This window comes from Marasmius oreades, chromosome 7, assembly GCF_018924745.1.
Source record: "Marasmius oreades isolate 03SP1 chromosome 7, whole genome shotgun sequence".
NCBI classification, from domain to species: Eukaryota; Fungi; Basidiomycota; class Agaricomycetes; order Agaricales; family Marasmiaceae; genus Marasmius; species Marasmius oreades.
In genome coordinates, this window is record NC_057329.1 from 3,062,054 (window position 1) to 3,085,183 (window position 23,130).

Sequence of the window (23,130 nt, forward strand, 5' to 3'; positions counted from 1 at the left end):
CATACGCTTAGTTATACTGGTCATATTGAAAGACTGCACGATATCCCGGCAACCAGTCACATACAAGTCATTTCGAGTTTGACAAAGTCAACGATTGCTTTCCTGGAGGATGTATGGTGGTGGGGTGGGCCAGATTGTTTTGACAATGGGCAAGTGACGCCAAATGGCCATGGAGCAACAAGGTAATCCTCTATCGAATTGGCCTTCAGTGACTAATCTATTCTTAGGTTCTGTCTCAGAGATAATCGACGCAAGATACAAGTAGACACCGTCAACGAATCAATCTCTTGGCTCTTACAGGCGTCAAGCGTTTTTCACGCTCTCAACATCTCATTGGATGAGGATCTTTCCACCTACAGTAAGTATTTATTGAGTACCGCCGATTTCGCGCTAATGTCAGCAGAGCTCGTCTTCCCTCATCTCAATCTCACAGGTACACTTCAGAAATCCAAACGTAAACGACACCGACGCCAATTACTGCATACACCCATTTATTTCATTATCCGCTGTTCGTCAAATCCCGTCTATCATTGGTCGATAGACCCAACCGGTCAAACTCCGCTCTCACGCGAAATATGCAAATTCCTCGGCCTTCCCTTCAAGCTCTCCCTCCGAGTGACCCAATTTCAAGAATCCTGGCCTACCAAATTCTACAAACACATTCACGATTACCAGATTGCGCGCAAGTTTGACCCTAAAAGCATAGATTTCGCACAATCTCGCGGTTCACCTATATTTGATCTCATTCCTGCCGAGAACTGCTTCCAGGAGATAGTTGAAGGTAAATTCACTAGTTCTGGAATTTGGATATGACCCTCTCCGTTGATGGATTATGACATGAACAGAACAGCACGAAATTCCCGCTGAGTCGGACGATGTATCGTTTTTGCCGATGGTCAAAGATGACTCGGAATGTGAGCTACTCACTTCGGAATCTGATCACTGATACCTATTTTACCAACACAGCGGTTCTCGACTCCAACGCTTATGCTGATCACGTAGAAGGTGAGTGAATGATTCCTTCCCTCCTTTGACGCTCGCACCTATTACCTGCACGTTGTTTCGCCCAGATCAAAGTCCCGAAGAATCAGATGATACTTTCGCGCTTCATTTACTATTCGGTGGAACCGAGGGTAAACTTCCAATCGACTTCCAATATGTACATGTCCATTCATACTAGTTTCTTTGTGTGTCTGTCCAGCATCCACAAACGCGTCTCACTCCCTGGATGATGTGGATTCTACACGATCCAGTTCAGCAAACCCGGCGTACACTTGCACTCAACGAGGTCAGGCGTCCCCTCCGTCGATGTCGCCCTTCATATGGATTTGATTTTATATTTTCGAGCAGGCACGATGCGTTCGATCCTGGACGCACTTTTTGCCCCGTTCACATGGGAAGCTATTGAAGGTTCGGAAATTGCTGCAGCAGCGATCTAGACTGGAATAACTCTAACCTAACCCAAGCCTGGCCACGAGGTTGAGCAGGAAAATGTTTGAATTGCGCCGAACTAAAAGATTGGAGAGACGCATGTACTACTTTATGACCGTGAAGGTACTGCCATGTTTCATCATAATCAGGAATAATTCTTTATCTCGGGAGTGTGGGTTAGACTTGGCGCAACTCAGTCGTTATGTCGTTGTTGAGAGTGTATGATCGAAGGCGGGTTGCAGTGGGAAACGAGGGAACGATGAACGTAGTCGAAGACATCAAACTGCCAGCAGGAGTAGGGACACTCACGAGAGAGAGCTCGTGAGTTACATTCGACCAGTTCGGCAAGGGAGGGGTTTAGTTTGAGAAAAACAAGAGTAATAATTACAGCGCTGATCCTCCGAGGACGCAATGACGGGATTAAGAAGATAGCCTGTGGTCTAAAGAGAAGCAGTTAACTAGTGAATTGATGAGGCCTGTCGGTTATGGGAGAGACCTGGTCGCTATGCATTAGGATGAAAATTCGGGGAAACAGATGGATCAGCAAGAAATTTACAGCCTTCAGACAGCGGTAGGTTGATGATGGTCTGCGGTATTCTCGTTCGAATGGAGCCTGATATAGATAGTTCCCTGATGCTAAAACGACGCATTTTGGAATTTTTGCTCGAAATTTCAGGCCAAATGACGACGTTGGCAGGTTAAATATGGTGCTGCGACCTCGCCATCCCGCCAAAGCCGGGACGAAGGGCCAACAGTCAACTACTCTTTCCTTCTGCATCAACGCCTCCAGATCTTGGCACTCTACAAGTAGTTTCATTTGATCTTGAATCACGGATCTGTCAACCAATCGACTCAAGGTGTTCAATATCAGGAGTCTAGGTAGTACACTCCGAGCTGCGGTAAGGGGAAGAGGAAGCGACAAATACGGGGAATCGACGGAGAACATGGAGGGATGATCGATGAAGTCCAGTGAGATGTGCTCGGATGTAATCTGATGCTACCGGACCGTATGTAATGAATCGTGTGAATTCTGAGAAATCCGTATCTCTCTCGGATATTTTCTGATGACGCGTCGTTTGTTGGAGGCCTCCGTCTCGCCTTCATCTCTCTAGCTTCTCCGACTGTCCGCAATATCTCGACATCAAAGTCACAGAAGTAAAAACAACTTAGCCATTTCTTCACCATGGCCTAGAGGCTTCGATTCCTTGCCCGAGTTTATGCACATAGGCGTCTGCTGTTGCTCTCCTCACTCATAGTTCCTCCTCCCCTTGCGCCGTTTCCCTTCGCTTTCTTCGACACTGCAGATTCAAATCGTTTCATCCTAATACCAATGACGAGATTGTGACGTAGACCGCACCAAGACCGCACACACGGTTCACCCGTGAAATCCTTATATACAAGCACAACGCCAGAGTCGTCCCCATCATTTCTTCCTTCCCTTCCACCACCAACCCCCCATCTCATTGTCCCACTTCCCAAACGATGACCCACTTCATAGGTACTTGTACCCAAACTCGAACGCCTCATGGAGACTATTGATGCGTACGTGTGTCAGTTACCCTTTTTTCATGGCTGAGCTTGACGGTCACCATCTATAGTCACCGCTACCACAAAACTGAGGTTCAAGCTCCCAAGACCACGATACCCAAACCGAAGAAGGTTGTATGGAAGGTACCGGACTTGGTTTGCCGGAAGTAAGTAGTGCTTTCGTATTTTATCACCGTTTCTCACAATCTTTTAGGTGGTTGTATGCCCATGATTGGAAGAAGGTGCCGGGTAACGAAACCAAGTCGAAGAGCATGTTTTTAGAACACCGGGTCGAGTTTGAGAAGACCGAGAAGGATGGTCGGTTGCTTCAAGGTAATGTGCTTTTTCTCTGCCGTTTCATTTCGATCTACTGATATCTTTGATTTAGCACTATCAGAAGTTATCACACGAGAAGAATGTCGAGGCGAGTTCCTTCCCTCCATACTGGTACCATTCTTTGTTTACTGACTCATTCATACAGGCGGTCCAGGTCAGCAAGAAGGCCAAAGCTGACTCCAGCGAAGGCGTTGGGTACGCGGCAGTAGGATAAGGTGGAATGGATACAGGACTATGTTGTATAGCACAATAATGTTGTTAGATGAAATTGTACATGATCAGATAAAGGGATGGAATTGAATCATACGATTGTCATACGATAACATACAGTAAACTCTGAAAATCGGATGAAGCGCTATGTTATCAGACCTAAATACGGTCCTTCACCCCCACTCAGATTTCCAACGATGTCATCTGATACCGTCTCAAAAACTACCTTCTTAAGGATGTTATTGGATGGAACCAGACGTTATCAGAGTCATCTCTGGATCATCCAATAACGTCTGATGCCATCCGATGAAACCTCACTGGGGATGAAGACTCGGAGAGTCGCTCCGACTCGCGCCTCGCGCCAACCCACCCCAACCCGACGATTACGTTACAATTTGAGTCAGCGTTTCCTGCCAACTGCCATCTTCCGAGCCCACTTGTTCCACCGTTCAACGTTCAACGTTCATTCTTTGGGACCATTTGGCAGAAACAACCAATAAAGGTAAAGTCAACTCCAATCATAAATCAATGAATGCTTACGTTCTAGTTCTAGTCTATTATCGTGCCAGTCGTGGTTTGAAATCATCCAAACTTGAAGGTTACTTGAAGTTTCGCACCTCAGTGAAGTTCCTGTACCCTTTCGTCAGGTCCCGGCAAACGATTTACGTGGAGTCCTACTCTTCTCTTACCCATAGACACCGCCATTTGGCAACCGGTTAAAGGCGAATTTACGTCGTTTACCCACAAGGCTTGACTTGGAAACTACACCATAAACTTTGTCAATACAAGGGTCAAATTTGACGCAGGAAACATTACATGGCACTTCAGTATCGCTGAAATGACGAAGGCCTTATACAAGTTTTTTGACGAAAGACTCTATTCGGTGTTCCATGTTGGTTCCAGGAATTCGCTTTGACATAAATGAGGCTCAAGCTAGCATTTAAGAGCGTTTAACAAAGTTTCAAGCGCCACCGCCACCAACCTACCCGACCATTGATCTGGGAATAGGCACCCTATCATTCATTGTTGCGCTTTACTCCACCGCTTCAATTGGCATCACCTATCATCCACTTCTACCTCAACATGTCAGACAGCTGTCAGTATCTGCTGAAAATATTGAAGTTTGGTTTCCGGTTCCGAAGGGCTGGGGGCGGTATTAAAGCCCACCAGGAAGGACAAATTTCCCCATCGACTCCGACAACTCAGACCCCAACGACACATTCCTTTTAAATCATAAATGAAGGTGAGGTACTTTCACCCAGTCTCAAGCACCGTGACTAAAGCCTCCGTTTCTACAGTTTTTAACTGTCCTCACTGCCTTGGCTTTTGCTACAGTGACTACCGCTGAGCCCATCTATCGAGTATGTCCTCGTTCCCTGTTCCCGACCCCAGCTCTGACATCCCCTTTCCCTATTATACTAGCGGGCTTGCGATACCGATACTAAGTGCCTCTGCAACGGTGTTCAAGGCCTGTTCTGTGGCGACGAGTCTGTCAACGCTGCCTGCACCAATGGCTATGTCTTTGAATGCACCGTGGACGTTGGCAGCGCCTGCCGGTATGGCCACAGGGACTCCTGCAGGGATTGCGGAAAGCTCACCTGCTGAACGGTATTTGGGTCGGAAATTTTGAACATCGCAGCACGAACCCGAGGGACTCTTAGTACGACTCCCGCCTTATAACTTAACCCTCGTTCGTACTTTATACCAGTAATCACTAATTACTTTGTATCATGAGCTTGAACTTGTGCTCCCTAGGTAAATGTCTGTTTTCACCCGTGCCTGATAGTGTGATATGTGAAACTATACAATTCTCGGGATCCAGGAACACGTCTCAGTAGCCTTTCCCTCGTTGCGACCCGAACCCAAATATTCTATCTCCTCTCTAGCTCGAGTCAAGATGGCGGCAACTTGAATTGGACTTGAGAGATCGACCGTCGCAAGAAATTTGGTGGCCCATCTCTGCGATCGACACTCTCACATTTTGATCGGTCGTTCGTCGCTAGCGATGGGCAAAGATGCGATTCGATTAATCATTGTCATTCGGCGGTTCTCCAGTTTCCTATCCGATACTTTTACTTTTTCTGGGTGATACTTCCATCTTTGATGCCAAGGTAAATCTATTTTTATATGGTGGTTCGTGCCTCGCGGCGTCGAAAATCCGACTCCAGAGATTACTTCCGCCTGTGTTGGACTGTAGACATAGATTGAGACTTTACGGGATGATCTGGAGTACGACCCAGTTTCGGACAGCAAGAGCTTTGGGCGGCCTAGCATTAACAGTTCGAGGCAGTCAGTGATGAATCGATGAGCGCTCAGCGTGGCATGTACTAAGATCGCCACCATGTTCTACCTTTAATTGACATACCCAATAGGAAGTTCTGTCGCCCCAAGACTCGAGGAATGTCACTCCGTCGTTGAAAGTCTACGAGGAGGAGTAACCCAGTTTGAAGTTTCTAGTAGAGGGACTCAGGTGAAAGGCCAATTCGATGACAGGCTGCTGCGATTTATAGAGCTGGTGAAGTACTTGTAAATCCAAGAACATTACGACCACGAATACGCGTTTTTGAGTACCGGAAGTTCGACGGTCGATGGTGCCGTGACTTGACGATGTCAGCGGGCGCCGGTCGAGGAGTATTGATATCTGAGTCATGAAATTTTGAAATTTGAAACCAGGCTGTTCTTGGGCGCTGGATATTGCTACAAAGTGGAACGAGCGAGCATTGGATATTGGAATATTGAATATTGAATCGTTGCCAGTTGGGGTCCATGAAGTTGTGAGTTTGACCGTGTGAAGTTCGATCCCTCCTTTTTTCAACATTCAACGTTCAACGTTCAACGCCGACCCGAAGTTCGAATTTGTGAATGGCGCCGGCTACTACCGGCATTCGAGCCCCACAGTGGAGCATTTCCGCGCCATTTCGAGAGATACTGAAGCCATTAGGTGTAGGTGACTGGGATGATGCGGTGTTGGGTTATCGTAGAGGTTTGTGATGATGGAAGCGTGGATGTGTCTTCTCCTGCACATAGATCGTTTCGTGCACAATTCTCCCTGGTGGTGAAGAGGATGTTATCTGCTTTCAGTGGTTTGGAAGACTTTTTGGTACGTCCGATTTCTGCCTGCGTCCGAGTCAATGAAAAAATTTGTTATTCGTAGCGTCTTGCCATCGCTGTTCTCCTTTACATTTCGCATTTCCCTCCCAACACAAGAATGTACGAATTTATGAACTGAGCCGGCATACAGGCACCGGGGGGCTGAAAATCAACCACGTTCCACGTTCGTCATGAGCGATCTCTGGGATACTTTGAGAATTCGAATCGCCCAGTGGCCGCGTTACAGCAAGTTCTTCTTATTAACCGCTTGTCGTCATTATTATTCGAGCTGCTGTGTGCGCGTCCCTAGTATTCGAGTGGGGAAGATGTGCGTTATCTTCAGAGTTGGATGTATCTCTGTGGGTGCGCTTCGGTCAAAAATAACGTTATCCTCACTTGTTCACAGCTTTTCAGACGCTAGCGAGAGAACCCTTATCGAGTTACCCAATCAAACTATCTTCGTCGATCTTCGTCCAAGCACGGTCCCTGGTCCCTCACAGATTCATTGACGACCAAAACCTGCCAGTTTGTCCCCGATGACACCTTTGCTCACAAAAGAAACTGTTTTTATTCAGAGAAACATGTAAAATTATGACACGAAATTTCGATATTAAATCACACTTCAAATTAGGGGAAGCAAAGCCTTGACCACGATGCAGTTTCTCAAAACAGTCCTGGGAGCACTCTATACCTCACAACCTTCCTCCATGTTTCCCATTCCTCCCCGAACGTTCTCTTCATCAACTGGTCTTCATCCACCGTCCGCATCGTCAAGCAAACATTCGTTACGAAGACCGCCATGAAAGCCCATAGTCCCACAACCAACTTCCAAGCATCGTGTTTGAGAATATCACTCTCTCGAACCCACGATCCAGGGGATAGGTGATATACTGTCAATCCGGTCGAGATGAGCCACACGGCAAGGTACGAAGGATGTCGGACGAGGGAGTAAGGGCCTGAAGTTACGAGTTTCGGGCCTTTTAGTGTGGTGTTAAAGGTGAACGATTTCCCTAGGGCGTTATAACATAAGATCCGGAAAAGGCCCCCTACGATACCGATGAGCAATCCGAGAGTTGCGGTGTAGCCAGGGGTTTGGGATATTCCCGTTGGGAGCGGGATGTATTCAACGAGAGGGATTTTGTAGACGGGCCGTAAGTGGTTTAAATAGGTAGTGACGATGAATAGACATTCAATGGAGGTCGCGATAGAATATCCCATCTGTGAAGAAGTTTAGAATTAAAGGAAGAGAAAGGCGGGTGATATCGATCAACCGGGGTAGACTTACCCTGAGGATTGGGTTAACATATGTTGCGACTCGCATTAAGAGCCACTCTCGCTTCTCGGACAACGAGGGTCCAAAAGGTGGTAGGTTCGGGTTACGAACAGGAGGAGAATACTATGGTACTTAAACGCGTCAAAAAATCATTTGATTTTTTTGCGTGAAAAAATTTCCCCGCAGAGTCAGAAAATCATCGCGCAGTTTGGGACATTCGTCGCAAACTCAGCCCCGCAAATCCGCACAGTCATATTCTCAGGACTTGATCGCACAATCAGAAAAATGTTTAATCACACAGTTGGGATTGTGCGCTTTCCCCGCACAGTTGCAATTATTTTCCTCGCACTATTGATTGACAGTCCGGCTATTGTAACCCGGTCAACCCGGTCAGGTTTTCTAGTGATGGCGTGCCTCGGCATTCTTCGGCTGTCACTAGTAAAGGTGACGTCTTTATCACAAGTTATCCGGCAAAAGCCGACAATCGGCGGCGGCGGACCGCTGCTTGCAGTAAACAGTTGACAACAACGCTTTGCTGGCAGCCTTCGTTTCCTCATTCCCCTTCACCGTCATGAACCAGTTTTTTCAGTCTGCTCCAGGTAGTGATAAAGATCAAGGGGCCACGAACTTCAATTTTTCTTTTCACACACCACAACTAACCTGCTTTGAAGGAGGAATCAGACTGGATCAAGACTGGATGAGGGATTGACTATATTTCCTCTATTGGTGGCAAGGGCAAGGCAAGGGTCAACGGTGAGTTCGAAATACTTTCCTCAGAGCCCGTCATCTCAAATTGAGCCTGCCATGCACATATCCTAGGTGTTCAAATGACTGACTCGTCGTCAGGGTTTAATGTTTAACGTCAACATTCATCTTCAAAGCTTCACCTCCGAGTCACTTAACCTCCCTATAATCAGCCCCTTCTGTCCGAACCCATTCCTTACCTCATTCGGGCCTTCATTTTATCGGAACCGGTCCTCAAGTTAAAAAGAAGGCATTAGTGAAGCGAAGGCTTTGACGACCAGTTTTCCCTCTTGACATTCCAGATCACCTTGAACAAGGCTTTCTCTTTCCCTGTATGAATGACGAATGACGTACCCTCTTTTATCTTGAAATTACCTATCGTACCCGTATTCGATAACATTGTAGATCTTGTCATCAGTGAACTCTTACACGTTACAGGGCCTCTGGATATGGTACTTAAACGCGTCAAAAAATCAAGTGAATTTTTTGTGCGGATTTTTCCCCCGCAGAGTCAAAACAGTGTCACGCAGTTGGAGACATTCGTCGCAAAGTCAGCTTTGTGAGATTTTGTGCGGATTTTTTCCCGCAGAGTCAAAATGGTGTCGCACAGTTGGGGACGTTCGTCGCAAAGTCGGCTTTATGAGATCCGCACAATCACAATTTCCGATTTCAATCGCACAATCGAAAAATATCTCACCGCACAGTCCGGATTGTGCGTTTTCTCCGCAAAGTTGCGATTATTTTCGTCGCACATTGAAATTCATATTTTGACGGTCCGGCTATTATTACCCGGTCAAGCCGGTCAGCTTTTCTGCTTCGGCACTCTCTTCGGCAGTCACGAGTAGCAGTGACGTACCCAGAACAACGTGTCCGGCAGACCGACGATCGGCGAGCAGCAGACCACTACGTGCTGTAAATAGCTGACAACAACACTGGTCCTAACACATTTCTTCATCCCCTTCATTGTATTGTACATTGTACTGATTATCTTTGGTTATCTTCTTTGTTTACCAGTTGTTTATTTGTTTACCTACAGCTTTAGTTTATTTGGTTACCTTGGGTTACATTCTTTTAGTAGATCGTCGCTCGTTCTCATACTTTAGTCTATCTTGAAATACCAGTGGTCATCTCAGTTCTCTCAAGTAGTTCTTTCTTTCTTGTGTGTGGTCAGCATTTCATGATGCTGCCCCCACAGTAGTGATAAAGATCAAGGATAGTAAGATATAATGGCCATGAAGTTTAATATGAGCTTTTCACACATTCCAACCAAGCAACCTGCTTTGGAATAAGACTAGATGAAGGATAAGCACATTGTTTCACTGGGGTCTTCACCCAGCTTAACCTCCCTATAATCAACCCCCCTTCTGAGTCCTTACTTATTTCTGCCTTAATTTTATCAGTACCAGTCCCTTTTACATATACCCCAGTCACAATCTTCCTCAAACCTGTCACACTGCATCGAGGAACACTTGTTAATATTTGGCTGATTTATGTCAGGAGATAGTAGAATAATCAGTAAGTACTCAAATTATTGCTATTCATTAGAAGACATTAACTGACAGCACCCAGAAATTACAAGCCTATACCTGAGGCGAGATTAATTTTTGAAGCAATCAGTCACAGGGGAGATATGTGAGTGTGGAGGAAAATTGCTACTAAACATTCTAACTATGGTATTCTGTAGAAGGTAACTGTTTCTCTCTCCCTCTTCTCTTTCTTTCTTGTTTCTTTGAAAGGGTGTGTCTATAAGTATGTAAGGCTAAGTAAGAATACACCAATTGTCAGTATGTACCATTATCGTGTACCCCAAAGAGAATTTTACCTGTACTTGAATATCCTCTCTCTCGGAAACTCAGGTGAGTGTTATGTCATCACAGAAAACTTGACCGGGTAATAATAGCCGGCAAATAGCCGGACCGTCAAATCCTGAATTTCAATGTACGACGAAAATAATCGCAACTTTGCGGAGAAAACGCACAATCTGGACTGTGCGGTGAGATTTTTTTCGATTGTGCGATTGAAATCGGAAATCGTGATTGTGCGGATCTCACAAAGTTGACTTTGCGACGAATGTCCCCAACTGTGTGACACCATTTTGACTCTGCGGGGAAAAAATCCGCACAAAAAATTCGCTTGATTTTTTGACGCGTTTAAGTACCATAGAATACGTGCGGTCGAAAAGGTACACGGAGAGAATCAGGAGGGTCAATCTTGAGACCGTTCCTACAAGGTTTATGGAATGCATGCTGACCAGTAGAGGAGTACTGTGTAGGAAGGGACACTTTGACAGTCCTTTTATACCCCTTCATTCAAACGCTAACTCGGGAGCGCTCGTTCAGTGAATATGAATTTGAAGAATGAGTGCTGAACGGGGTGTACCTGTTTCGGTGCTCCACCGACAAACCCGCTACGCCTATAGTGCTACATATATTATGAATCGGATGTATTTCCACCGTGTCAGCATCCATGAATGTCGTAGAGATGTAGGAATCCCCCCCGTACGTTATTGATTATGCACTTTGCAGGATAGATAACTAAAGAGATAAAATAAGTGTGTACATTAGTGACCGACCTCACGGTGGCCCCACGAGAAGTACACGAGTTCTCGCATCGAGGCACGCCACACGATTGCGGCGACCATCTAGGAAGATCTGAATTCATTAGAACCTGCCACAAATCACAATCTACATCACAACACGCCGCAAGCTGAGGCCGCGCGAAAAAGCTCATCAATCGAATTCACCGGTCGACAATTACAACTCCTTCCTGCTCACACCTCTCCTGAAGAGCAAATGCCCGCAATGGGTGCTCACTATCGGCGGAAAATGTAGCCGATCGCGGTGGTAAAGCTTACGGTGATGGACGTCGACTCTGTACTAAGCGAACAGAGATGGCATCTCCCCCATCTCTGTACATAGTATGAGATGTACCAGATTATAATGAGTTCCTCGCCCCGTACTACATAATAGAAACCACCGTTCGCTTCCAAGAAGCCGAAGAGCTTTTTTAACGCCTCCCCAACGCCAAGTCCCCGCCAGACATACATATATATCGGCTACTCCAGCCTAAGTATGGTGTTTCAACCAGTACTGAAGAGAAATTGTGTACGCTGCTCGCGCTGTTCGTATGGGAACAGGAATCTCCGCAGCCGCAGCCATGAAAACAGGCTGCGAATACCACTGCACAGTGTAGCGTGATCAACGTTTTTTATTTTATTGCCTGACAACAACAACGCGGTGGGACGCGAATATACTTTCCAAAGGTGTGAAGTCGAGATTACGATTATGCTAGTCATGTTTGGATTGGGTTTGGATAGGAAGAGAACTAGGGAGAGCTAGATGACTCGTAATGGTTACGGCCCTAGAGGGAGAATCGAGCAAAAGATTCAAGTATGATTGGCGGATAGAGAACGTCTATGGAACTTGCTAGTAAACCACTCATGAGAGAGGGAAAAGTTCGAGTCCAAAGCCATCGTGAAAAGCGTAATCGGTATCCTCAACTTGAATCATCCCGGTGCCGAATTCCATCTTTTATATCAAACGCAGGACGATATCGGGGAACCACCTAAGAGAAAGCCTTCTGAACGTCGAAGCGAGTTCCATCAACTCGGAGTCAAAGAAAGCAGGGAGCACGACGATTACGAGTTTCCTGTCATCAAATACAGCCCTCGAGAAAGGTAATGGTCTCGGGGGATTTTCGTATTGGCACCTGTGGAGTCCCTTCCACCATTTCTGTATTCATCGGAAAGGTATTTCCGGCAACCCTTGGATGAGATGTATCGGCTGATTTCGAGGCGATTTTGATAAGGATGATTCCGAGCCCGACCAGCTTGCGAGGTTTGCGGTACGATGATGTCGGCGGCGGGATAGAATACTTACCGCCCTGGGACCTATATGTAGGTCACGAGCAGTGCCTGTATCGGTTCGCGGGGGGTTGAATTCGCACGGAAGATCTTGAATATCGAACTTGGATGCCAAATCGCAGTAAGCCCAAAGTAGGCGATTGCATTTTAGGGGAAACATACATCTTCCTTGCCTTCTGGTACTTGCGATCGCCGGTGCCATATGTACCTTCTTCTAACGGTTCGAGATCAACACCACAGCTCGACCTACCCATATATCCTCTTCTCTTTGAGTATCTCCTCTATACACTCCTCTCCCTCGGTCGTTGATACGGATACCCTAGTGCTGTAGGATCCGTCGAATCTCGACGCGAAGGAACTTCTAACGGGGAATGATGTGCACCCGCTGCTTGACCTTCCTGAGGAAACCAAGATGCAAGCTGTTCCCCGAAGAGGTGGATGTATGGTTTCGAGATTGAGGTGTGCTTTGAGCGTGTCATAGTGTGGCAGTAGATGGAATGAATGAATGGAAGCCTCGTTTTTCACATATTGGGACGATTTTTAGAGGGCCTGAGATAATCGTGTAAGCGCGCGCACTGGAAAAGAGAGAAGTGAGGCGGAGGCGGAAAAAACTCACACAAAATGCCTTAGAGCTGCATAAGGCCAGGGAACACTCTACGTCGCTATCCGCTCTGGTAGCAGCCAGCGGAGGTGTTGTTGTTCGGAGGGTTTGAGAATAAGAAACGTTCAATGTGGCTGGTGAATCGAAAACGTCTAGGGGGCTGTGAGGCCTAGAGCGCGGGCTCTAAGAAGAGGAATCCATTTTTCCTCGTTTGTTGTCGTTCGTGTCGGTAGGGTTCTTTACATCAAACACTCTTGGAGCCTGGTTGTGGGAAGGTAGACACAATAACTCTGATTGCGAGAGGGTAAGTTTGCCGCTTGCCATCTTACGCAAGCTGTTCGGGGTGCTCACGACGAAGGGGATCTTCAAACCTCTTTAAAGTCTTCCAGGCAGCTTTGTGAAACATTGATCAAGTGTATCGGTGCAGAGGACGGTCGCGACTGTAGAAGGTCATGATGGTGGTCGCGTCGGAGTTGTTCCGCTGACAAAAGCGCGTCTTTCCTCAGGACGGCCAAGTTGCAGCGTCCGGATTCAACGTCAAACCATTGCCAAGAGGTGGTGTGGGAAGCTCTGGGTACACGAATTCATGCAGATGCTATATCGTGTTGCGACCGATCTGCCGACACTGGGTGCAATGTACTGTAAAACGCATGTATTATGTTAATGTTTATGGTGAATTTATTTTAATTTTTTTTACAAAAATTCTGGTGACTTATGTTAAAATTAAGCTTGTTTTATACTTTAGAATTTTTAGAATAATACTTAAAGAATTCAAACCATAGTACACATGTTTTATATTGAAGCTATAAAAAATTTACATTAAGGTTTATTCAGAAATTATGTTAAAGTCTTGAACATCAAGTATAATATAAGCAAACAAAAATTCTTGAATTGATTATAGAATAATTATGTTAATACCATTCTTCAATATAATGTTACATCAAAAATAGAATAACTCAGGTGCATTATACTATCATTATATTGCTGTAGACATTTTGTGAGAGATAACATAAGTTCAAAATACTGTATTTGAGTTATGGTAGTATTATGCTAAATTATAAGCCAGATATAAGTCTCTCAGACCATTCATCATCTCAACAGGTCATTGAAAGCAAGTTTAGTATAAATACAATATAAATTACAGATGTTTTACTTTACCAGTACAATTGAAAAAAAATGTATAATATAAGTACACTTTAGTCACTATAGATATTATAGAATGCTTATGTTAAATGGTTTCTGATTGAAGTGGAGGTTGAAATTCAATTATCTACACCAACCTATAATGTGGAGAACAAGACATACCACCCGTTGAAATTACCCTAAAAGAAATATAGCTCCTGCCTTCTATACTAGTGTTTATTGTAGTAGCCTTAGCTGTAAGTCTGCATCAATAAGCTTGCTGGTTATGATATAATGGTGCAGCAGCAACAGTGGTGGGTACTGCCAGCGTCCTATCAGCAACTGAACCCAATTTGGTGGTGAATCTTCTTGGCTTTTAAGGGCTTTTTGGGGCTTTCATCACGTTATATGACATAGTATAGCATGATATGACGTAGTTTAGTGTCATCTGACATGGTGTAGCGTGATACGACGTAGTCTAGCATCATCTGACATGGTGTAGCATTCTTACAGTGCCATATTACATAGTACATCATGTCATATGACGTAGTGTAGCGTGATACGACGTAGTCTAGCGTCATCTGACCTGGTGTAGCATTCTTACAGTGCCATATTACATAGTACATCATGTCATATTATATAGTACATCATGTCATATTACATAGTACATCATGTCATATTACATAGTACATCATGTCATATTACATAGTACATCATGTCATATTACATAGTACATCATGTCATATTACATAGTACATCATGTCATATTACATAGTACATCATGTCATATTACATAGTACATCATGTCATATTACATAGTGTAGCATGATACGATGTAGTCTAGCGTCATCTGACATGGTGTAGCATTCTTACAGTGCCATATTACATAGTACATCATGTCATATGACATAGTATAGCGTGATACAACATAATATACTGTCATTTGGCATCATATAGCATTATATAAAATATACTGCCATATTATATGTTACATGTTGCAATATCATACAACCTATACATACATAGCCAGACTTAGGGACCTGCATGGGAATGAAGAGATGTCATGAATCGTTCACTTTCTGAAGCATGTCCATCTGCAAGGAATCCCCAGAAATCGATTTTTGGGCATTCTGGGCATTCTGGGCATCTTGGGCATCTTGGGCATTCTAGAAATCTGTACTCTTCTATTTTGCACAGCCTTGCACAGTCATTCCACAGCTTTTCATAGTCATCCATAGTTATTCCATGGTTATTCCATGTTATTTCCTATTGGTTAAGCTCTATCCCCATGTAGGTAGCTCAGTAGTATATAAACCCCATGTATATTGGCTGAATCCCCAGCCTTATTATTTTGTACCCCTTGTTTCTAGTCTGGTTTGCTACTCTCAATAGAGTCCCTTTGTGTCAGGAGTCGATCCTTGGGTGAGGCGAGCTGACGATTGAAGGGGAAAAAGGAATGACTCCTAGGTAGGATTGACCAGACAAGAGTGAAGTTCTACTGTACACTTGGAGTACTTATATACTACACTACTTAAGGGGTAAGGAGTCGAGGGGGCAGGGGCCTCCCTATCTACAATGGTCTACGGCGATCGCGAGTCGGACAGAGTGCTCAATGGTAAGGGGCTGAAGGGGTGGAAGAGAGGACGATTGCAAGGATCGAAATGATCAAGCACGAAGGCAGGAGGGGTTGTGATAACACGTGAAGTACTATGGAGGAGTACTCGGAGTACGGTGAGTTCGTGACACTTTGCTTTTTCCCTTCTTCTCTCTCAGTGTGAGTTCAGTACTACTCCATAAAGTACTACCAAGCGCTCTTCCCTGTGTCTGAGTTCTGTACTACTCTAAAAAGTACTATCTAGTATTCCCCTCTGTGTGAGTTCAGTATCACTCTAAAAGATACTATCAGCGCTTTCTCCAACACCTTCTTGGTGCTCTCTGTGTAAGTAATTATCTCAGAGTAACTCTTGTCGCCTCGGTGGTCCCCCTTTTGTTGTTAATTGTGTTCTTGTGTGCTCGCCACGTAAGCCTTAAAACCCCACTTGTTGGGTGCAGTGGTTCTAGAGTATTCAGTTCGTGACAAGAGACTGTTGAAACTTGTTCAGTAAGTTGTTGAACATTGACTTGACAAGCAAACACATTTCAACAATATTTTCTTTAGGTGAATAATTGTCAATGTTGGAGTACCCGAGGACCTTCAACATCCTCATACAAGCTTCTCCAATATATATGACATCTCGTTCAAGCATGCTCACTGGTTGCAGAGGTGACTGGGTGATGAGGGTGCTCGGGGTACTGTTGACGAGCTTGAGGCACAACACTGCATTCTAATCCTATTCAGAGGGTCTGTGAAACCCTACTCAGCACTGCAGCTATCACTAAGCCACACAAAACTTCAGATACAGATCTGCACCTCTTGATCCAAGGCTATACTAAAAACTCATTTGGTAGGGAACTATCACGCCCAATGAGATGTTAGTAGACACTAGCGGATATTATCAGACATTTTCAGACCAACTCATGCAATTCAGACAAAATTCAGACACATTGCAACAATGATGTCATGATAACTGTGCCATTTTTTTTTTTTAACTTGGCACTCATTGCTCAGAGAACTTGAAAAATTCTGTTTCAACTTACCATGTCAGATGACATTATACTATGTCGTATCACGCTACACTATGTCATGTGACATGATGTACTATGTAATATGGCACTGTAAGAATGCTACACCATGTCAGATGACACTATACTATGTCATATCATGCTACACTACATCATATGATATGATGTACTATGTAATATGGCACTGTAAGAATGCTACACCATGTCAGATGACACTAGACTATATCGTATTACGCTACACTATGTCATATAACATGATGTACTATGTAATATGGCACTGTACAATGTTATATAACGCTATACCATGTTAGATGACACTATACTATGTCATATCACGCTACACTATGTCATATGACATGATGTACTATGTAATATGGCACTGTAAGAATGCTACACCATGTCAGATGATGCTAGACTACGTCGTATCACGCTACACCATGTCAGATGACACTAAACTACGTCATATCATGCTATACTATGTCATATAACGTGATGAAAGCCCCAAAAAGCCCTTAAAAGCCAAGAAGATTCACCACCAAATTGGGTTCAGTTGCTGATAGGACGCTGGCAGTACCCACCACTGTTGCTGCTGCACCATTATATCATAACCAGCAAGCTTATTGATGCAGACTTACAGCTAAGGCTACTACAATAAACACTAGTATAGAAGGCAGGAGCTATATTTCTTTTAGGGTAATTTCAACGGGTGGTATGTCTTGTTCTCCACATTATAGGTTGGTGTAGATAATTGAATTTCAACCTCCACTTCAATCAGAAACCATTTAACATAAGCATTCTATAATATCTATAGTGACTAAAGTGTACTTATATTATACATTTTTTTTCAATTGTACTGGTAAAGTAAAACATCTGTAATTTATATTGTATTTATACTAAACTTGCTTTCAATGACCTGTTGAGATGATGAATGGTCTGAGAGACTTATATCTGGCTTATAATTTAGCATAATACTACCATAACTCAAATACAGTATTTTGAACTTATGTTATCTCTCACAAAATGTCTACAGCAATATAATGATAGTATAATGCACCTGAGTTATTCTATTTTTGATGTAACATTATATTGAAGAATGGTATTAACATAATTATTCTATAATCAATTCAAGAATTTTTGTTTGCTTATATTATACTTGATGTTCAAGACTTTAACATAATTTCTGAATAAACCTTAATGTAAATTTTTTATAGCTTCAATATAAAACATGTGTACTATGGTTTGAATTCTTTAAGTATTATTCTAAAAATTCTAAAGTATAAAACAAGCTTAATTTTAACATAAGTCACCAGAATTTTTGTAAAAAAAAATTAAAATAAATTCACCATAAACATTAACATAATACATGTGTTTTACAGTACATTGCACCCAGTGTGAGGAAGAAGAGAACAGACGGGAGCTCGAGCCCAAATTTGGTGGTGTCGATTTCAAAGAGCTGGAAGAGGGTATACTAGTAGAACCCAACTTGGATATGACTTCTAATCTTATGGTTGGAAAAGGTGTGTCCCCTCAATCGCGATCATTTTCTTTTGGCTGAACGTGATTCCTAGGGGAATATCTGTTCATCTGAGTATGTTCTAAGAATTTGATATTCACCAGATTCAAGATTTGCATGCCATTCCATACTTGCAGAGCTGCTAACATTGCTCAGAGCTCAACCTACTCAAAATACAGAAACGCCCCACCACTGCCTGCATCATATCGCGAACTCGCGAGCTGGTTCTGGACTGGTACCTTCGACCCACCTTATCGACTAGACGAAAGTCCCGAAGCACGGGATGATTCTTTCTCGCTCGATTCGCTGTTCCATTGAGACTGAAGGTAAACATTCCAAATTTGAATTTCTTTATATATTTTCGTTCATGGTAATTTGCCAAAAAAAAAATTGTTCCGTCCGCGTCCAGGATCCACAAACACGTCTTAAGGCTCCCCAGATGATATGGAGTCTGCATGATCCGGTTTAGCAAACTCGGCATAACAAGGTAAGGCATCTGGTCCTCCCTCGATGTCGCCTTCATGGTTTGATTTACTGAGTGGCTGCTTTTCTTCCGAGCAGGGACGATACATACTGGGTGCAAGTTTTGCCTCGTTCATATGGGAAGCTATTGAAAGGTCGGATAATTTAGGTAGCTATGTAATTTCCTCTCGGAGAGTGGGAGTACCTTGAGACCAATGTCTTCAAAATTTCGGTATCATAACCGACAGGAATGATAATATTTGAATGGAATTTGAACGGGACGCCGCGTAAAACCTAAACATGAAATTACATGTATCGAACGATTTATGATTACAATACCTAAGGCGAAATTGTAAGTCCAGTAACAAAGCTACCGAATATCTGTCGGTGGCCCGCCTACTAAATTACTAGGGAGCTGCCATGCGAGGGCAAAGATGGCAACAAAGAGAGAAATTGAGCGTGCAAGATCCGATAAGAGCTGAGGCCCATGGGGCGGGAGAGCTTAGTTCAATGCCCTAGCTTTCTCAAAGATGATTTTGGCAGTTTCAGATTCATACCGTCTCTTCGTCCATTTCTGCTCCTTGAATGCAACATATCGGCTGGTCAACAGACCGTTCAAATGGCGAATTATAAACATGCTGATAAGAACGAGTGTGGACTTCAAAGAAAGGATAAAATCATTTATTCACCTGTTACCTGATCCCAATCGTAACCGTTTGGATCGAGAACTGCTATAGGGACAACGAATAAGTACCGGTTCAGATTGAAAGTTAGAGGTGAGTATAGCTCACATCCCAAGTCATTGTGGACCGTTGGCAATGGTGGATTTCCCGATTCTACAAGTTCCATTTCGTGCTGTTCTGTTCATATCATAATTCATCAATGGAGAGGGTCGGATTTGCTAGTCAATTTACCTTCAATTATATCCTCGAAGCTGTTCTCGGCAGGGACGACATCAACTATAGGGTACCAAAGAGATTGTGCAAAATCCGTGGTTTTGGGGTTGAATCCCTTTGTAATTTGGTAGCCACGAACAGCTTTGTAGATCTTAGTTGGCCAGGATAATTGGTAGGGAGTCGCTTCGAGTGATAGCTTGAAGGGAAGACCGAGATACTTGCACATTTCTGGCGAGAGCTGCCAAGTCTGGCCGGTTGGGTCAAAAGACCAATGATAGACGGGATCAGGAGATGTCCGGAGAATGAAATAAACGGGTATATGGAGTTGTTGCCGTCGTTGTCGTTTGCGTTTGGATCTCTGAAGTGTGCCTTTGAGCTTGAAATAAGGGTCAACGAGCTCTGCTGATGTTAGCGCAGAATCGGCATTTTCAACAAATACTCACTATAGGTGGAAAGGTCTTCTTCGTCATATGAGATGTTGTGAGCATGAAAAACACTCGACGCTTATGCGAGCCAAGGGTCTGATTCATTGACAGAGTCTAAATCTATCTTGCGTCGGTCGTCTCTGAGGCGGAACCTAAAAACAGATCAGTCAATGAAGGCTGAATTCGATAGAGGATTAACTTACCTTGTAGCTCCGTCTCGCATCACTTGCCTTGTGCCAAGACAATCCGTCCAACTCCGCCACCCTATATTCTGGGTGAATGCGATCGTCGAGTTTGTCAAACCAGAAATGACCTGGAGGTGACTGGTTGCCGGGATATCGCCGTCAAGTATTTCACCATGACCATAACCAAGCGTATAAAGGAACTCCCAATCGTCTTCCTTGCTAGTGAAGTACCGAATGACAACATCTTCATTGAGGAATTCAATGTCAGAAAGAACTATGACACTGAGTTCTCCTTCCTGCCAATCAATACATTTTGGTCCAATTGGTCCACGACAAAATTTTCCCTGCGTATAATCCATCCACAGCTCATTTCTTGAACATCCCGAGCTGCGCTATATCATTGATTGGTTGACAGTATCAAGGCTGCATTGTCCACTCACTCTCAGTAACTCAATATAGTATAACCCCACCAATCCTAGTCCCCCTTCGATATGTGCAACAGGTACAAGCTCTGGAAGTACATTGTCAACGAGAGTTCAGAATTCAGCGAATGAATATATACCTCCACAGAATATCAACAAAGGTACCGCCGACTTGTTGTAACCAAAAAGCGGAGCATCCCTACCAGAATGGTTCGTGTGGCACAATCGAGAGAATTCATGACATACCTGAGCCAATCCTTTGAACATCGCGAAAAATCGCGCCTCCATTCCTGTCAAATCCAATTATGATGATTTTTCCGGGGGGACAGGCCAACACTTCACGCCTACCTTCATTGCATTTCGCCCGCGATACGTCTTCACGGTGAACTTCTTCTGTCCAAACGATCCAGTGATGTTGAGCTCTGCATGATAGATAGCTGCCTCCGTGTCGTCCTTCCTATTTGAACACAGCCGCCAAGAATAACAGACTCCGTCCTTGGTTTTGTATATATCGCCCCGCTTGATTTCGGTGAACTGGGAACGTGTTGTGAGCAACCAGTCGTATATCCCAAATTAATACGTGCCTCGGATAGTTCTGATAGACTCCTGTCAACCTTCCTCTTCTTGCCTCGTGTCTGTGTTGGGCAGTAGTTGTAGTTGTAGTTGTAGTTGTACTGATCTCTTCCGACATTCGAGATGTTGTTGTTCCCGATCTTAACTTTGGATGCACCGGTAAAGATGTCCCTCGTAGGACAATTCGAATCCGTCATTTTGAGATCGAGAAACGAACGTAGGGATGGGGTAGCGTGGCAGCTAGGAGAAGATATGGGATGATGGTCGTAGAAGGCGAAGGGCAGGAAGACGCATGACAAAATGCTGTATAACAATATATCGGGGCTCCATACTTCACAGCAGAGATGGCACTGCTGAGGAATTATAGTGGCCCAAAACCGGACCGTTCAAGACTAGTTGCTGATTGGGTTTAATTTACGGATGAGAACGTCGATCTAGTCGAGAAACAAGGTTGAGCAAACAACTCACATCTTGGAAAAGAACGCAGTTGAACGTTTGAACCGTGAACGTCACGCTCAGCACCTCCGGCACGATTCACACGCATTTCTTTCTCTTTTTCTTCGTGATTCGGCGTAACCCAACAAGGTTTGTGGTTTTTCAGCGTCCGATGCCGCCTGTCGCACTTCGATTTCCTGTCTTTCAAGTAGGCACGATGCGTAGGCTCGTACGTACGCTGCTCGCGCCTTTCCTATCGCGCCTTTCCTGTCGAAGAGTCAGGAATCTCCGCAGCCGCAATCTAGAACCCAATAACTAGACGTATAATACGAGGCTGCGAGTACCACCGTACAGCGTAGCGTGATGAATGTGTTACATTGTATGATGTATGACCAGACAGCAATACCACATTTGAAAGGTGTGCGACATGGATATACTGTCGAGAAACTCGAACAGAGAATAGGCCAAGATTACGATTACACCGGTTAGGTTTGGATTGGGGTTGGATCGGGAGAGAACTAGGGAGAACTAGACTCGTAATGGACGGCAGTCGGGGGGGGGGGGGGGGGGGGGGAATGGAGCGAAAGATTCAGAAATGATCGTGTAAGGAATAGAGAACGTCCATGGAGCTTGCTAGCAAGTGAAAAAGAGAGGAAAAGGTTCGAGTCCAAAGGCATCGTGAAGATCGGTATCCTCAACTTGTCGCTTCTTCTCCCCTACGGTCCTCCTTCTCCCCCTCTCGCCTCGTTCACCTCCTTCTCAGTCATCTCATCCCGGTGCCGAATTCCATCTTGTATCAAACGGAGGACGATACCGGAGTTGAAACAAGGCAACCGCAATGAGAAAGGAAATGGTTCGGGGGGATTTCGTGCTGGCACCTGTAGAGTCCCTTCGACCATTTCTGTATTCATCGGAAAGTTATTTCCGGCGTTCCTTGGCCCGCGATGAGATGTATCGGCTGATTTCGAGGCGATTTTGATAAGGAGATTCGAAGCCCGACCAGCTTGCGAAGTTTACGGTACGATGATGTCGGCGGCGGGATAGAATGCTTACCGCCCTGGGGACGAGTGTCACGTAGGTCACGAGCAGTGGGGGGTTGAACGTTGAACGTTGAACTCGCACGGAAGATCTTGAATATGTACCCTCTTCTAACGGTTCCAGATCAACGCCGCAGCTCGCCCTGCCCATATATCCTCTTCTCCTTGAGTATCTCTATACACTCCTCTCCCCTCGACCCCTCAATTCTTTCATGACGCGCCATAGCAACCACGTGACCCACTCGTAACCTACAGCACATCTCCAGCCTTGGAGCCGGATGCCCCAATACTGTAGGATCCGTCGAATCTCGACGCGAAGAAGCTTCTAACGGGGAATGATGTGCACCCGCTGCTTGACCTTCCT

General features: G+C 44.7%; 3 protein-coding genes across 3 annotated transcripts; 1 reads left to right on the forward strand and 2 right to left on the reverse strand.

The window, feature by feature from the left end:
• Positions 1-2,956: 2,956 nt before the first annotated feature.
• Positions 2,957-3,471, forward strand: E1B28_011727 (uncharacterized protein; the record flags this gene model as incomplete). Its single annotated transcript, XM_043156779.1, has 5 exons — positions 2,957-2,973; positions 3,030-3,125; positions 3,173-3,291; positions 3,347-3,382; positions 3,440-3,471. 5 exons carry the CDS (start codon positions 2,957-2,959, stop codon positions 3,469-3,471), a joined length of 300 nt encoding a protein of 99 aa, XP_043006586.1.
• Positions 3,472-7,257: 3,786 nt separating this feature from the next.
• E1B28_011728 (uncharacterized protein) lies at positions 7,258-7,915 on the reverse strand (the record flags this gene model as incomplete). Its single annotated transcript, XM_043156780.1, has 2 exons — positions 7,258-7,812; positions 7,880-7,915. The coding sequence occupies 2 exons, from the start codon at positions 7,913-7,915 to the stop codon at positions 7,258-7,260; spliced, it is 591 nt and encodes a 196-aa protein (XP_043006587.1).
• An 11,385-nt stretch (positions 7,916-19,300) lies between these two features.
• Positions 19,301-19,915, reverse strand: E1B28_011729 (uncharacterized protein; the record flags this gene model as incomplete). The annotated part of the gene is made up of 4 exons (XM_043156781.1): positions 19,301-19,392; positions 19,483-19,524; positions 19,585-19,653; positions 19,708-19,915. 4 exons carry the CDS (start codon positions 19,913-19,915, stop codon positions 19,301-19,303), a joined length of 411 nt encoding a protein of 136 aa, XP_043006588.1.
• Positions 19,916-23,130: the final 3,215 nt, after the last annotated feature.